Source organism: Erinaceus europaeus, chromosome 1 (assembly GCF_950295315.1).
Source record: "Erinaceus europaeus chromosome 1, mEriEur2.1, whole genome shotgun sequence".
Classification (NCBI taxonomy): Eukaryota; Metazoa; Chordata; class Mammalia; order Eulipotyphla; family Erinaceidae; genus Erinaceus; species Erinaceus europaeus.
Window position 1 is genome coordinate 114461710 of NC_080162.1, and position 17627 is coordinate 114479336.

At 43.7% G+C, this 17627-nt stretch overlaps 1 protein-coding gene across 1 annotated transcript in view; it reads right to left on the reverse strand.

The window, feature by feature from the left end:
• SH2D4B (SH2 domain containing 4B) overlaps nt 1-17627 on the reverse strand; it is a 92322-nt gene that overhangs the window by 32709 nt on the left and 41986 nt on the right. The window contains 1 exon segment of the mRNA XM_060202028.1: nt 3894-4148. Coding sequence (XP_060058011.1) covers nt 3894-4148 — 255 coding nt within the window.

Here is a 17627-nt window from a genome sequence, read left to right on the forward strand (position 1 = left end):
GGATCATCCTCAGCCTTCCTTCCAGCCTCAGAGTCTGCTCTGCTCCACTCTGACTCCAGACCACATCCCAACTCCATCCCTTTCTGTCTGTCTCAGGCAGGCAGCATCTTAGAATCACTAAGGCTCCAGACTACATACTCTGTTCTAAATTTTTATTTGCTTGTTTGCTTATTTATTTATTATTGGATAGAGACAATCCTGCCTATTTTAACTTGAACTCATTCCTGATGTTTGATGCCCTGGTTAAAAACTATTATTGGATAGAGACAGAGAAAATTACAAGAGAGATACAGAGACACCTGCAGCCCCACTTTACCACTCGTGAAGCTCCCTCCCCCCCTTCTCCGCAGATGGGGACCAGGGGTTTGAACCCCAGTCTTTGCTCACTGTGATGTGTGCACTTAACCAGATGTGCCACTGTCTGGCCCCCATACTCTGTTCTAAGAGAGAAGCACACGGAACCAACCTCCATGGACTTGGTATTGGACCTGAACTCACTCAGTTCTCACAGCAGTCTGGCAAGGAGTGAGCTAACAAACACAGAGATTATGGGCTTAGGACCACATCCACCATTACACGATTCCAGACGTCAAGAAGTAAACACTTTTCTGGCTAGCAACTACAGAACACCGCTTACATTTCTAGCTAAGTAACAGCGACAAGAATGAAGTTTTGCTATTTATAAAGAGTAGTATGATATCTTGGAGAACCTTGGGAGAACTACTGTAACCTCCAATGGAAGGATTGGGGAATTCAGAACTCTGGTGGTGGGAACTGTGTGGAGTTATACTCCTAATATCTTGTAGTTTTATAAATCAATATTAAATTACTAATAAAATTAAAAGAGAAATAAAAACATTACTTAAAATTATTAAATGATGGATGTGCCAAGCAAAAAAAAAAAAAAAGTAGCATGTACCAAGTTAACCTGGGCTCATGGCTAAACTTTTGAACAACTAGATGTCGCCTGACTTCACACTCTTACAAGTTCACAGTAGAGAAATTATTCAGTGAATTTCTGCCTCATAGATTCAGAGCTTCTCAGAAGCCAAAGTCTAATCTTCTGCCTGAACTGAATAACTAACTCAGTATCCAAGTGATACTAAAGGGAACGAGTCTCTCTCTCTTTCCCTAAAGTGAAGAATTTAATTTAGGTGTTTTATCAAGGCTGCTGCTCTCCGGTAGATTAATAGCCTGCTCTATCTTTCAAATTGAATTAATTGAGCACAGAATGGCTTTGCTGGATTTGAATGACAGGCTCCAAAGCTTAGCTCATCATTCTTTAAGAAAGCATAAAATAAGGAACCAAAATTGTGGTATTCAAATTATACATCTTTCTCCAGGCTTTTCCTTTTTCTTTTTTTTTTTTGGGGGGGTGGTCCATTTTCAGTTGTCTCACTGTTCATTTAAATGAGAACCAGGAGTGTACAAGGACCTGGGTTCAAGCTCCTGGTCCCCACCTGCAGGGGGAAAGCTTCATGAGTGGTAAAGTGGGGCTGCAAGTCTCTCTCTGTCCTTCTTTCTCTCTGCCTGTCTACCTCCCCCTCCCCTCTCAATTTCTCTCTGTCTCAGTCTAGTAAACACATAAATAAAATTTTTTTAAAGAAAACTTTAAAATAATAATAGAGAATCGGGAGCCTGGAAGTAGTGCACTCAGTTAAGCACAAATAGTACAAAGGGCAAGGACCCATGCAACAGTCCTGGTTTGAGCCCCCAGCTCCCCAAATGCAGGGGTGTCATTTCACAAGCTATGAAGCAGGTCTGCAGGTGTCTGTCTTTCTGTCCCCCTCTTTATTTTTCCCTCCTCTCTCAATTTCTCTCTGTCCTATTCAACAATAACAACAACAAAAGCAAATGGAAAAATATGGCCTTCAGGAGCAGTGGGTTCATGGTACAGGCACCAAGCCCCAGCAATAACCCTGGAGAGAGAGAGAGAGAGAGAGAGAGAGAGGATATCAGACAGCTTTTAGGCTGTGTCATCTCCATCACCATCACTACCAAGACACCAGCCCAGTTACCGCTCTTCAAGATGTAGCTACAAGAATGAACACTGCATGAGTGATAGCCCTTTCCAACCTAAAAAGAACTTTCGCTCTCTCTTTTGTCACCTTCCCAACATGCCTCAACTCAACATGACTGTCATCATTTTATTTTATTTTTATGCCAGAGCACTGCTCAGCTCTGGTTTATGGTGGTGCTAGGGATTGAACCTGAGACTTTGGAACCTCAGGCATGAAAGTCTCTTTGCATAGCCACTATGCTATCTCCCCTCATCCCTGAACCATCATTTTATAAATGAAGAAACTGAGCCTGCAAGTAGCAGTTCACCTGGTAGAGAGGACACACTACCATTCTCAAGGACCCAGGTTCAAACCCCCACCTGCAGAGAGTATATGTCATAAGCAGTGGAGCAGGGCTGTAGGTGTCTCTCCTTCTCTGTCTCTCTCTGCCTCTCACCCTCTAAATAATAATAATAATAGCCAGGAATGGTGGGGTCATGCAAGCACTAAGACCCAGCAGTAACACTGATAACAAAAGAAAAGGAAGGAAAAAAAAACAAGAAAAGAAAACAATAGGAGAGGAGAGGAAAAGAATGGAGTTTGTTCTTTGCCCTGCCTGCTTTTTCACACTTGTGACTTCCATTCTGAGTTTAAATGAATGACTTGCTTTTCCCTCTCCTCATCTTTTTTAATGTATTTATTTATTTATTTATTATTGGATAAAGACGGGGAAATTCAGAGGGTCGGGGGAGGTACAGAGGGAGAGAGACAGAGAGATGTCTGCAACCCTGCTTCACCACTCATGAAGCTTTCCCCCTGTCGGGGTCTCTGGCGGGATGATCTCCAGGGGAAAGGTAACGGACCAGTTCTTTTCTCACTCGTGCAAGGGACGACATGAATTAAAGACACCTGGGAGACCTGCAGCGTGCTCAGACAAGTCTCAGATCTCAAGTCTCAGGTCTCGTTTACTAGCAGGTGGGCAAGGTTTAAGTAGAAAACCAAACAAAGAACATTATTCAAATTTGTCAGAAATTACAGGTTTCTTAAAGGTCGGCTTGCCCCTATGGTAGGGGGCTGGTATGACAAGAATTGATGCAGTTACATAAAGGTCAAGATAATTAGTCTCCTGATGCAGGCATTTAATTACACAAAGGTGTTTGAGGGGATGAGAGGGGTTGAACCAGTTAAGGCAAGACAGAGAGAAGATAAGCAAGGTTTGATGCAAACTGAGGACATCAAAGGGCACTGCTAGGAGTGTGTGATAAGGTATGTTCTCCTCTGTGAACTTTGAGTAAGTGAATCTTAAAGTAGGCGGCCATGTGGCCTGCAGTTAATGGGGGGAAGTATTGGGGTTTCTGTGGGCCTGAGAGTCAAGAAGGAAAGAATTAAGTCTGAGTTTCTCCCCTTCTGCTCACCTCAGGTGAGAGAGACTAACAAAGAGGGTATCTTCTCAGACCTCCATCCAAGGATGGGGGAGTTCTCCCTAAGCTCTATCAAGCTTACACATAGTCCCAACATCCCCTTGCAGGTGGGGACCAGAGGCTTGAACCAGGGTCCTTGAGTATTGTGATGTGTGCGTTCAACCAGGTGTACCACCACCTGGCCCCTATCTTCTCTCTTTTTCTTGATCCTTCCACATGCATATATTCTATCCCATCCCACCCCATCCTCTCTGATACCTCAGGCTGCATGTGAATCTAACTCTTACCTGACCAAGGAATCCTTCCATGGTAAGGACCATGATCCTTTCTCTCTAGATCCAACAGGGCTTAATACAGAGCCAGACATTTACTGGTAACACATCAAATATAAGGTGTTAATTCACTGTTACACTTATTTATGTATGAATAAAAGAAAGAAAGAACCATTGCATCCCTCTCCCTACCAGGATACAAAGTTTCCTGACGGGAGCCCTTGCCAGAGAAGGTGACTGAGCAAACCCATAAGTGCAGGGCATGAGCCTCCCATCCCCTGGGTGCTGCGGGTGCAGCTCTACTCACACTGCTCTGCCCACTCACGCTCCTGGTACTCGCTGGCTTGGCTCTGTTGCTGCGCCTGCTTCAGCGTCCAGTACAGTTCCTTGGCCCTCTTCTCTTCCTGGAGGCGAATCTGCTCTTCTCCTCGCTTCCTCTCCTCCTCCTCTTTCCTCTAAAACATCATGAAAGGGGAGGGGGACAAAATGACATGAGGTGAGCAGGACAGCTGGTGAGAGAGAAGTGCCTCTGGGACTCTGCACCAGGAAGGTGTGGCTGGAGGGGGTGGGGAGCCAGCAGGGGTGTGGGGGTGGGCTGGGGGGTCCAGTGTCAGCCTCTGCACACAGGAAATGGTGGTCATCCTATCTTCCCTGTAGCTCCCATGGGCTCAGACAAACAGAATGATGTGTAGACTGAAGCTTCCAGCACAGATAAGAGGACACAGGCCCAAACTCAGTCACAGGCCCAAACTCAGTCACACCACCAATTCACAAGGAAGGAAGAGGGGCTGGAAGCCAGTGAGGTAGTGTGCAATCATGTCTTTACATGGTGTCCAGATAAAATGTTCCAAAGATCAGGCCCAGGAGAGAGCATAATGGTTCTGCAATAAACTTTCATGCCTAAAGCTCTAAGATCCCAGGTTCAATCCCCAGCACCACCAGCAGCCACAGCACTGAGCTGAGCGCTGGTGTGTGTGTGTGTGTGTCCCTGATCTTTTTATCATTAAAAATAAATAAAATATTTTTAAAATATTTTACTTATTTATTAATGAGAAAGATAGGAGAAGAAAGAGAAAGAACCAGCCATCACTCTGATACATTAGCTGCCAGGGATTGAACTCAGGATGCCACTCTTGAGAGTCCATTGCTTTATCCACTGCACCACCACTTGGGCCACATAAAATATTTTTCTTAATGTTCCAAAGACCAAGTTAGGGGCTCAAATCTCTGACTTGGGGCCATTTTTAAGTTCCAGAAAGGTGTGTGTGTTTCCTTTACCTTTGTTTACATGGGACACACAAAATACATGTGATATGCAAATGACACCCATGTTTCACTTCAAATACACACGTTATAAATCAAAAGCTTGTCGTAAAAAGCAGCAAGTTTCCAAACCCCTTCACCCAACTCGTCACACCCTTGTCCAGTGGCCAGAGGCTACCACTTCCAGTGACTCCAGTCATTCCTTCATGTCTGAAAAGGGCTACTAGTCCCTGGGGTATCCATTCTAGACATCAACTACCACCCTGCATTTCTCAAACAGACACACTGTGTGAATATACTTTCCCCTCTCCCTACCCTCATGATAAGCTGATACCACAATAATAAATGTAACTATAGTAAATAATAATATAGTAATAATAACATAGTAATAATATAATATGTATATATAGTAAAAAATATAGTAAAATATAGTTAAAATACAGTAAAAATAACAATAATATAGTAAAACAAACAGGGCACTATTTTCACCATTTTTTTCATATTTTTATTTATTTATTATTGGATAGATATAGAGAGAAATTGAGAGGGGAGGAGGATATATAGAGAGGGAGAGAGACAGAGAGACACCTGCAGACCTGACTCACCACTCATGAAGCTTTCCCCTACAGGTGGGGACTGGGGGTTCGAACCTGGATCCTTGTACACTGTAATGCATACACTCTTTCACCACTTTGCAAATGGTGAATCAGGGCTGCAGGTGTCTCTCTGTGTCTCTCTCCCTCCCCCCTTCTCAGTTTCTCTCTGTCTCTATCCAATAATAAATAATTTTTTTAACTTTTTGAAAAATGTTTCAATGTCCTAATAGCCTACTTCCTAAGATCATATATAAAAAGTTAAAGAAGCTAAGTGACTCTACCCAGCCATTCACTCATTGAGCATCAGACAATTATTGTGCATCTAGGGGCTGCTCTAGACTCCAAGGACACAGTAGTGAGCAAGACACACATGGCCCCACTCTTTTGCCATTCAGTGGATAAAAACACTAACCAAAGGAAAATCAACAAAAGAGGGGGTGGAGCCAAGATGGCAACTTGGAAATAACAGCTGCCCTGAGCTCCAAATAGAAGCAGCTTACAACCTGGGATTCTCTGGATAGGGTAGATACTGGGCCATATAACCCACTCTTGGGCTGGCAAACAGAGACCAAAAGGACCAACAAAGGAAAATCTTTTGGGCTTGATTATTTCTGAATTTACCCCTTCTCCCCACCCCAGAAACAGCCCCCAGGGGCTAGGTAGCCACTTGTAGCAGGCTTCCCAATGAGCTATTTTCTTTACCAAGATTCCTGGCTCAGCAGGGGTGCCATTCCAAGCTTTTTTCTTTTTGTTTTCCTCCTCCATTTTTTAGGTGGCTGGAGCACTATTTGAGTGACAAAATACCTGACCAATCAGAGCTACAGCCCTGTCTGGGAAAGTCTACCTGGAGGTTTTTTTTTTTTTTTTTGGATACTACTTATAATTGGCTGTCTTTACTCAGGCAGCCAATCTGGAGCAGTCCAAGCAACAGACTTACAGGGTTTTTTACTCAATTTTATTTAATTATTATTACTATTATTATATACACGTGTCCTATTTCACTCCTCCTTCTTCAGGTGGACCAAAATTACCTGCTGTTTTTTTCAACTGATAGGTGACTGGGTGTCCTATACATTGTGAGTGGAACTTATTTCTCTCCCTCTTCCCTCCACCTTCATTTTTCTATCCTCCTAATTTAAAAAAAAAAAACTCACTGCTCCTTTTTTTTTTCTTTTCTTCCTTCTTTTGTTTTCTGAATTCACTGATACTTGTTTGGGAATTATTTTGTAGAAGAAATCTGACTCTGAGTGGACTCTCTGTGTGTGTGTGCGTGTCTCTCTTTTCTACTTCCCTTTCTCCTCCTGCTATCCCTAGAATTTACAGTGGACAGTAGATTTGCATAATTTTCTGTTCTTTCTCTCACTTTTTTCCTTTATCTTTCTTTTTCTTTTGGTTTTGGTTGCTATTTTTTCTTGGACTGGTGGTGCTGTTTTGTTATTATTTTAATTTCTGAGGTTTCTGGCTGCATTTGTGAAAGGGCTTTAGTATAGGGTGGTGTACTCACAGCACAACTGAAGAATGACAGAACAGAAAAATAAAAACCACATCAATAAAAAAATGGTTAAATAAAGAGCAAATAAAACTGCTACAACAATGAATCAGGACAGGAGTCCAGAAGAAACTCCAAATCAGTCAGAAGTAACTATAGATTAAAAAATATATATGCAAGCAATAAAACCTAATAATCACAGAAATGAAGACAACTATAGAGGAAAGGGCAACTAGAATTAGGAAAACAACAGATGAGACCCTCAAGGAAAATACTAGCTACCTCGAGGTAATTAGAGAACTGAAAGCTGAAATAGCTGAGCTAAAAGGCCAATTAGCAGAACAAGCTAATACTATAACTGAACTGAAAAGAAGCTGAGGCAAGGGAAAACAGATTAACAGAAGCAGAAAACAGAATTAGCCAGACAGAGGATGAGCTAGAGAAAATGAAGAAAGAGGTAAAAGAACTCAAAAATAGATTAAGAGACACTGAAAACAACAACAGAGATATATGGGATGATCTCAAAAGAAGTAACATTCATATAATTGGCCTACCAGAGGGAGAAAGAGAGGAAGGGGAAGTAAATATTCTAGAGGAAACAATAGAAGAAAACTTCTGAGACCTAAACAACAAAAAGGACATTAAGATCCAAGAGGCCCAGAGAGTCGCAAACAGAATTAACCCAGACCTGAAGACACCAAGATGCATTATAGTTACAATGAAAAGAAGTTAAGGATAAAGAAAGGATTCTAAAGGCTGCAAGAGAAAAACAAAAAGTTGCATACAGGGAAAACCCATAAGAAGGGCTCTGGGGAAGTGGAGCTCCAGGAAACATTGGTCGGGTTGTCTGTCCAGGAAAGTCTGGTTGACATCATGGTAGCATCTGGAACCTGGTGGCTGAAAAGAGAGTTAACATATAAAGCCAAACAAGTTGTTGACTAATGAACCTAAAATCAGAAGCACAGTGACCCCAGACTTGTGAGTGGACATGATATGGCTCAGAGCAGAAGTATGCACTGTAGCTGGAGAGGAAAAACATCAAAACTCCAGTTATTTTTATGAGTCTGAAATGTCATCCAACAGTCAAGAGACCTGCCACTAGCAGTGGGATGCAGGAGCCCGGGACTTGCATAAGAGTTCAAGCTGAAGACCTTCTTTTACTTGAAACACATCCATTCCTTGACTCTTTATAATATAATAATTTTTTTTAAAAAATGAACCTAGGTTCAAGCCCCCAGTACCTATCTACAGGGGGGAAGCATTGTAAGCAGTAGAAAAATGCTGCAGGTCTTTCTATTTCTCTCTGTGTCTATCAAAAAAGGAAAGGAAAAAAAAAGGTAGGTACTAGAGCAGAAAGTTCACACTAATGCAATATGGGAACTGACTTGGAAGCAGAGTAAGTTGAGTTTTTCCCAATGGCTGTAGTCCACACTCACACATCACAGGCATCTCACAGTGCACAGTCTCTCCTTAATGACAGCACTTCACAGCGTACACAGCAGCCCACCCCGGGGCTTTTCAACCTGAAAGCAGTCAGGGTATCCCTCAATATACCAGGCATCTGATGACACAGGCACTCGAGCTTAGCCAGCCTCCCATGGGGGTCTTGTAAGCAGGAGCCAGTCGCATAGCAAGTACAGAGATAAGTCCTGTCTCAGCCAGTGGAGCTTCAGCCTCCTGCTCCCAATGTCTCATACAGAAAAGCAAGACGGTCTCCCCAGAAGTGTTCAGACAGTCTTTGTCCTAGTGACCTGGTGTAAGCTTTTTCTCATGCATGTCACCTTGGTAGAGGAACTGAGGCCACTTGAGGCCCTGTGAGCCTCTAGAAACTGTTACCATCACTTAAAAATGCAGATTATGGGTGGGGGTAGATAGCATAATGGTTATGCAAAGGGACTCTCATGCCCCAAAGAGACTCCCAAGTCCCAGGTTCAGTCCCCAGTACCACCATAAGCCACAGCTGAGCAGTGCTCTGGGAAACAAAACAAAACAAAACAAAAACATGCAGATTATGTTGATTTGGGGTGATCTCCAGAAACCACTTTAAAAAAAATAATAAACCAAAGAAATCCATCTCAAAGCAAGGTCAACATCTAGGGGCAGGGTTTGGTCACACCAAGTCATTTCTTTGGAATCATGTGAAACCTTCCTCTCTCCCTGGTACCCTAGGCCCTCTAGAGAAGGGCAATCACCACAAAATGGACCCATTTAGTTCAGGATTTACAAAATGGTAATGCTCCTGAGGTTGATTTGTTTCCTGTTTGAGAAGAACCCAAAGGAGTGACAGTTGCTCCCCACACAGCATTTGCAAGGGCTACCATAACATAGTGCCATCCATATGCAAGGGATTAACCAATAGACAACTGGTCTTTTTCCCCCTTTATTGGGGGATTAATGGTTTACAGTCAAAAGTAAAATACAAGAAGCATCCAATATCACAGCTATATAAAAGATACTGGATACTGTACAGCAAACCATAACAAAAGGACTTTTCAAAGTTAACCCAATTACCAAATAATGTGATGATAACATTAACTATCAATTGTCTTTTTGAACCCTAAGACAGCAGGAACCTCACATCTCCACTATAGAGCCCCTACTTCCCCCAGTCCTGGAACCCTTGGATAGGGCCCACTTTCCCGTATGCCTCTCCCAATCCATACCAAATAATATTGCATCTGCCGATCACAACGTAACCAACGCAACGATTGCCACCTCAACATGCTTCGCCTCAGACTGTGTCCAGAGACTTCACGTGTGGAATGACAACCCTTCAGCTTCATTACTCGGGTGAAACCTTTCCTTTTATAGTACACTCTAATTTCATCTCAGGTAGTTCACTTTCTAACAAAGTCCCATAACCTAGATATACACCAGTTTCTGTGAGAGAGCTTATGTTCACACGTATCCATAAACTACTGCAAAATATATACCTGAAAGCAAAAGTACACTAGAGTTTGCAATGAGTACCTCCCTAACACTTCCTCTCCACTATTCCAAGCTTCGGGTCCATGATTGCTCAACAAATTGTTTGGCTTCGTATGTTAACTCTCTTTTCAATCACCAGGTTCCAGATGCCACCAGGATGCTGGCCAGGCTTCCCTGGATTGAAGACCCCACCAATGTGTCCTGGAGCTCAGCTTCCCCAGAGACCCACCCTACTAGGGAAAGAGAGAGGCAGACTGGGAGTATGGACCGACCAGTCAATGCCCATGTTCAGCAGGGAAGCAATTACAGAAGCCAGACCTTCTACCTTCTGCAACCCACAATGACCCTGGGTCCATGCTCCCAGAGAGATAAAGAATGGGAAAGCTATCAGGGGAGGGGGTGGGTTATGGAGATTGGGTGGTGGGAATTGTGTGGAGTTGTACCCCTCCTACCCTATGGTTTTGTTAATTAATCCTTTCTTAAATAAAAAAAAGAAAAGAAAAAAAAGTAAAAATACAGTAGTTGGTACATGTGGAGTATTTCTCAGTTTTCTACTTGACACTCTAACTCCCAGCCTAGGTCCTCCCCCGCCATCATGAACATTCCCTCTCCCACCCTAAAGTCCTTGACTGTGGTGCTATACACCAAACCCAGTCCATGTTCTGCTTTGTGTTTTCCCTTCTGTTCTTATTTCTCAACTCTATGAGTGAGATCATCCATAATCATCCTTCTCTTTCTGGCTTGTCTCACTTCACAGGATTCCTTCAAGTTCCATCCAAGATGGGGTGAAGAAGGTGAAATCACCATTTTTAATAGTTGCATAGTATTCCATTGTATATATATATATATACCACAGCTTACTCAACTACTCATCTGTTGTTGAATACCTGGGTTGCTTCCAGGTACTGAACATAAGTATACAGAGATCTCTTTGGATGGGTGTGCTTGGTTCCTCAGGATATATTCCCAGGAGAGGAATTGCAGGGTGACAGGGTAGGTCCACTTCTAGCCTTCTGAGAGTTCTCCAGACTGCTCTCAACAGGGGGTGGACCAACTGACATTCCTACCAGTAGTGCAGGAGGAGTGTTCCTTTGACCCTACAACCTCTCTAGCATTTGTTGCTGCTACATTTTCTAATGCATAACATTCTCACAGGGGAGAAGTAGTATCTCATTATTGAATAGACAACTATTGCATCACAGTTCTGGAAGGCAGAGGCCCAAGATCAAGGTGTTGGCAGAGCTGGTTTCATTCTGAGGCTACTGTGCTTGGCTTGTGGCTAGACATCTTCTCCCTGTGTCTCTGTGTGGTCTTACCCCTGCATACACACTGGTCTCTCCCCACTGTCCTCTTCTGACCAGGATACTAGGCACAATCCATTAGGGCCTATGCTAGAAACCTCATTTTAACTTTATGACCCCTATAAAGACCTAATCTCAGGACCAGGTGGTGGTGCACAGTGTTACCATGAGCAAGGACCCAGGCTCAAGCCTCCAGTCCCTACTTGCAGGGGGGGAGCTCTGCGAGTGATGAAACAGTTCTGCAGGTGTCTTTCTTTCTCAGTGTCTCTCTTTCCTTCTATCAAAAAATAAAAAACAGGGGCCAAATGGTGGAATACTCATTTAATCACATGTAGTAACAAGCTCAAGGATCTGAGCAAGGATCCTGGTTTGAGCCCCCAGCTCCCTACCTGCAGGAGGGACACTTCATAAGCAGTGAGGCAGGTCTGCAGGTGTCTGTCTTTCTCTCCCTATCTTCCCCTCCTCTCTTGATTTCTCTCTATCCTATCTCAAGGGGAAAAATGGAAAAAGGAGCCTCTAGGGGCAGTGGATTTGCAGTGCCAGCACCAAGCCCCAGTAATAACCCTGGTGGCAGAAAAAAAAAATGAATGAATGAATGAAAAGGAGGGAGATGGATCTGCTAATTATCTGGACTTTAGTAATCATATGACAATCTCGGAGGCCAGGTGGTAGTGCACTGAGTTAAGTGCACATAATACAAAGCACAAGGACTCACACAAAGACCCCAGTTCGACCCCCTGGCTCCCCACCTGTAGGGAGGTCGCTTTACAAGCAGTGAAGCAGGTCTGCAAGTGTCTCTCTTTCTCTCCTCCTCTCTGTCTTCCCCTCCCCTCTCAATTTCTCTCTGTCCTATCCAACAACAACAACAAAAAAAAAAAATGGAAAAAGATAACTGCCAGGAGCCATGAATTAAAATACAGGCACCACCACCACCCCCCAGAAATAATGCGGGAGGCAAAAACACAAACAAAAAAAAAAACACATAGTATAATCTCCATGACTATCAAAACATCATATTGTATACATTTAAAATAGACATTAAGGAATAGGGTGGTTGTATACCCATTGAGAGCACAGGTTACCAGGCATAAAGACCTGGGTTCAAGTCCCTGGACCCCTGAAGGGGGGCATCTTCATGAGTGGTGAAGCAGGATGTCTCTCCATCTCTCTTCCTCTCTATCTCACCCTTCCCTCTCAGTTTCTCTCTGTCTCTATTCAATAATAGATAAGCAAATAAATAAAATGCACGTGTGTGTGTATGTGTGTGTGTGTCGGTGGGTGTGTAAGTGTGTATGTCTCCTATCAAATAAAGTTTGGGGAAATTACCACAAATAAATTACCTACCATGTGCCAATACCACTGCTCACACAATCCTCTTTACCCAAGCATGGAGCCAGAAACCGGCAGCCCTATCTGGCTTGAAGGAAAGTAACTGACCGTTTCTTGTGAGAAACAATGCAAACTCTTCACAAGATGAGAGCAATAAAAAAAAAAAAAAAAACATTTGCAACTGAAAATGAAGAACACTGCATCTTCCTCTACCTAGGAAGAGGTAGACTATGCTAAAGAATATGCTAAAGAATATCCATCGATGTTGCTGTGATCAGAAGCCTCCAACCTCTCTGTGATCACTGGAGAAAAATCCACCCTTCTTACTTTTAGCAATCAAGAGGCTAGTACCACCCAGAGGCTGGTATGTAGACTCCCCTTCTACCTCGGAATCAATTGCCCTTTTCTGGCAGGCCCAAAACCCTTGGAGCTATCCAGTTTATTCAATCTCCCTCTTCTCCTGATAAGCCTTCAGTAACAACACACCGTAGGAGCCCAGTGCTGCCTCGCCCTAATGGAAACTGTCAGTGAGACAAATGCTTTTTCTGGAAGGCTCTGTTGTTTTCTTGTTGTTAGCCTGATCCCAATAATACCATTCCAAGAGGGTGGGGCCAGGCCTGTGTCATTTATCCTTCTACTGCCAGCTTCTGGCTCAAGGCTTAGTGGACACTAGAAACCACAGACATTGGCCAAAAAAAAAAAAAAGTGGACTAATGAAGAGAAAGATAAGAGGAGGCTTGTGACAGTCTCTGAGGGATAAGGGCAGACTATCGCATGCGATCTTGTTGGCACCAACCTTGGCCAAGAGAAACGCAGATATTATCTGCAACATTCAAGAGAAGACTGAAAAGTGTAATGTTTCCCACCACTAAATGAACTATGAACTTCAAGGAAAACAAACACACACAAAAATAAAGAGCAAGCATGAGGTCCTGAGTTCAATCCCTGGCAGCACATGTACCAGAGTGATGTCTGGTTCTTTCTCCCTCTCCTCCTTTCTCATTAATAAATAAAATATTAAAAAAGAACTATACCCCATCATAATCTAAAAGAGAGAGAGAGAGTAGTCTTGAATAGAAAATGAAGAACAAGGGGCCAGGGGCACACCTGGTTCAGTGCACATGTCACAATGCTAAAGACCTGAATTCAAGCCCCCGATCCCCACCTGCAGGGGGAAAGCTTCACAAATAGTAAAACAGTGTTGCAGGTGCCTCTTTGTTTCTCTTCCTCTCTATCACCCCTTTCCTCTCAATTTCTGGTTTTCTAGACAATAAATAAATAAAGATTTTAAAAAAGAAGAAGAAAGAAAATGGACAACAATTGGACCAGGAAAACATGTCCCTCAGATAGTGTGCACAACCAAGATTCCAGTCCAGCACCCACTGCATTAAAAAAAAAAAAAAAAAGCTTTAGCCAACACCCATGTTCAGCGGGGAAGCAATTACAGAAGCCAAACCTTCCACTTTCTGCACCCCATAATGATCCTGGGTCCATGCTCCTAGAAGAATAAAGGATAGGAGAGCTTCTGGGGGTGGGGGGATTGGGAGCTCTGGTGGTGGGAATTGTGTGGAATTATACCCCTCTTATCCTATGGTCTTGTCAAAATATCCATTTATTTAAAAGGGGGGGAAGCCTCAATGCTGTGGTCTCTTTCACTATGTCTGCCTTTCTGCCTGAGGAAGAAAGAAAGGAAGGGAGGAAGGAAAGGAGGGAGGAAAGAGGGAAGAGAGGGAGGGAGGGAGGGAGGGAGGGAGGGAGGGAGGGAGGGAGGAAGAAAGAGAGAGAAAGAGAAAGGAAGGATAGAAGGATAGAAAGAAGGAAGGAAGGGGAGTCGGGTGGTAGCACAGCAGGTTAAGCACAGGTGGTGCAAAGCACAAGGAATAGCATAAGGATCCCAGTTTGAGCCCCTGACTCCCCACCTGCAGGGGAGTTGCTTCACAAGTGGTGAAGCAGCTCTGCAGGTGTCTGTCTTTCTCTCCCCCTCTCTCTGTCTTCCCCTCCTCTCTCCATTTCTCTCTGTCCTATCCAACAATGACAACAACAATAAAACAACAAGGGCAATGAAAGGGAATAAATAAATAAATATCTTTTTAAAAAAAAAGAAGGAAGGAAGGGAAGGAGGGAGAAGGGGGAAAGAGGGAGAGGAGAGTGGGAGGGAGGGAGGAAAGGCAGACCAGGAGAAAGCCCAGTGCTTATCTAAATGCACAGTACAGGCTGAGCACGCCCAGTCAACACATTCCACGACCCCCTACCCCCACCCCAGTTTCTCAGTCAGAGCTCTCCTCCCTTCCAGTCCTCACTCCATCTTGCAACCCTGGGAAGAGCATCAAAAAATCTCAGCACAGCCAGTCCAAGACCATCCTCCCTCCTCCACATCTGTGCCTCCTTCCCAGTTCATTGGACCAGGAGGGCCCAAGCCTTGGGCTCAGAGGCCCTAATTTTTTTGCCACCCTTTCATCCCAGAAAATGCCCCAGCTCATCCATCTGCAAGGTCCTGTGGTCACTTATGTTCGACCACAAGGAGACCCTTCAGAACCCTGTGGACACTGCCTTCCTGAGGCTCCTCCAGCTGCAGACACGCCAAGTCAGCACTGCTATGTGTTCAAGCTGAAACGTCTACATTTAGAGTATCCATTTTTAAAACACAAGTGATCTGGAGAACGAGAACCTCCTTCGGAAATAACAGCAAAAGTCTGCCTCTGAGTGGCTGGGTGAGTTTGAGGGCCTGGCCAGATGGCCTTGCTGAACCTCCTGTGAACTCCCACACAGAGCAGCACACAGTGCGCCAGCTGTCTAGCACTGAGGTTCTCAAGGATTCCATTCACCAGAAAAATCTCCTCTGGGAGCTCAGTCCCTCTGTCATCTTGTGCATGGAAACCTGTGGACCCCAGCACCACTGAGCAGTCCTACCAGCACCTGGAGCTCAGCTCATGGTTGGGGAATGAGGCCAAAGCCTGGAGCAGGTGAATCTTATTATAAAAGACAGGCAAAAAGCATTAGCTTTCTTCCCTGGAAGACTTGCATAAACGTGCACAAGATTCCACAGTGTAAACTCAATCTCTCTCCAGGGTGGACTTTAGATACTGTTATAAAGTTATTGTTTATTTCAACAGATGTGACAATGAATTCTGTGGCTGTGGTAGAAGTTCCTGCATTGGAGATGCAGGCAGCAGAACTTAGGATTTAACTGAGAATCAGCAAACTCAAGCTCCTGGGCCAAAGAAATTATGATAAAACAGAGTCTTGTAAGGATACAGCAAGGGGGCCAAGAGGTGGCTCACCAGAAAGAACACAGGTACACATACATATCACTTCATCATAGACAAAAATAAGAGTTTCAGAATGTACTGTATTTCTGAAACAAATAAATAAATAAAACACCCCAGTAGTTCAATCTTAGAAATATGTTCCTCTGACAAAGGAACCCTCCTGCACTGCTGGTGGGAATGTAAATTGGTCCAATCCCTGTGGAAAACAGTGTGGAGAACTCTCAGAAGGCTAGAAGTGGACCTACCCTATTCCTCTCCTGGGAATATATCCTAATGAACCAACACAACCATCCAGAAAGATTTGCTCACAGAAGTATAATTTGTAATAGCCAAAACCTGGAAGCAACCCAGGTGTCCAACAACAGATGAGTGGCTAAGCAAATTGTGGTATATATACACAGTGGAATACTACTCAGCTATTAAAAATGGTGAATTCACCTTCTACACATTATCTTGAAGGAATCATGTTAAGTGAGAGAAGTCAGAAGCAAAAGGATGAATATGGGATGATCTCAGTCATAGACAGAAGTTGAAAAACAAGATCAGAAGGGAAAACACTAAGCAGAACTTGAACTGCATTGGTGTATTGCACTAAAGTAAAAGACTGTGGGGTGAGGTGGGGGAGGGTTCAGGTCCTGGAACATGATGGCAGAGGAGGACCTAGTGGGGGTTGAATTGTTATATGGAAGCCTGGGAAATGTTACGCATGTACAAACTATTGTATTTACTGTCAACTGTAAACCATTAATCCTCCTTCTGGGGGCAGGCAGTAGCACAGCTGGTTAAGCACACATGGCACAAAGTGCAAGGACCTGCATAAGGATCCCGGTTCAAGCCCCCGGCTCCCAACTAGAGGTGAATCGCTTCAGAAGTGGTGAAGCAGGTCTGCAGGTGTCTATCTTTCTCTCCCCCTCTCTGTCTTCCCCTCCTCTCTCCATTTTTCTCTGTTCTATCCAACAATGATGACATCAATAATAACAACAAGAATAATAACCACAACAATAAAACAACAAGGGCAACAAAAGGGAAAAAACAGCCTCCAGGATCAGTGGATTAATAACGCAGGCACCGAGCCCCAGCAACAACCCTGAATGCAAAATAAATAAATAAATAACATCAATCCTCCAATAAAGAATTTTTAAAAAATATTTATTTATTTATTCCCTTTTGTTTCCCTTGTTGTTTTATTGTTGTAGTTATTATTGTTGTTGTCGTTGTTGGATAGGACAGAGAGAAATGGAGAGAGGAGGGGAAGACAGAGAGGAGGAGAGAAAGACAGACACCTGCAGACCTGCTTCACCGCCTGTGAAGCGACTCCCCTAAAGGTGGGGAGCCAGGGTTTGAACCGGGATCCTTATGCCAGTCCTTGTGCTTTGCGCCACCTGCGCTTAGTCCACTGCACTACAGCCCGACTCCCATAAAGAATTTTTTTAAATGCCTATCCTCCTAAATAGCATTCTATAACTGATGCAAAGTCCATAGAAATTCCTGTGGTTTTTTGTTTGTTTGTTTGGCTGTCAGAAGGAAGAAGGATTTGGACATATAATTCACAGAATTCAAATGTTAAAAGAAAAAAAAGTGGGTGAAGTTAGTCAAAGACATTTTCTTTTTTTTCTTTTTTTATTATCTTTATTTATTGGATAGAGACAGCCAGAAATTGAGAGGAAGAGGGAGACAGAGAGGGAGAGAGACAGGGAGACATCTGCAGCCCTGCTTCACCACTCTCAAAACTTTCCCCCTGCAGGTAGGGACCAGGGTT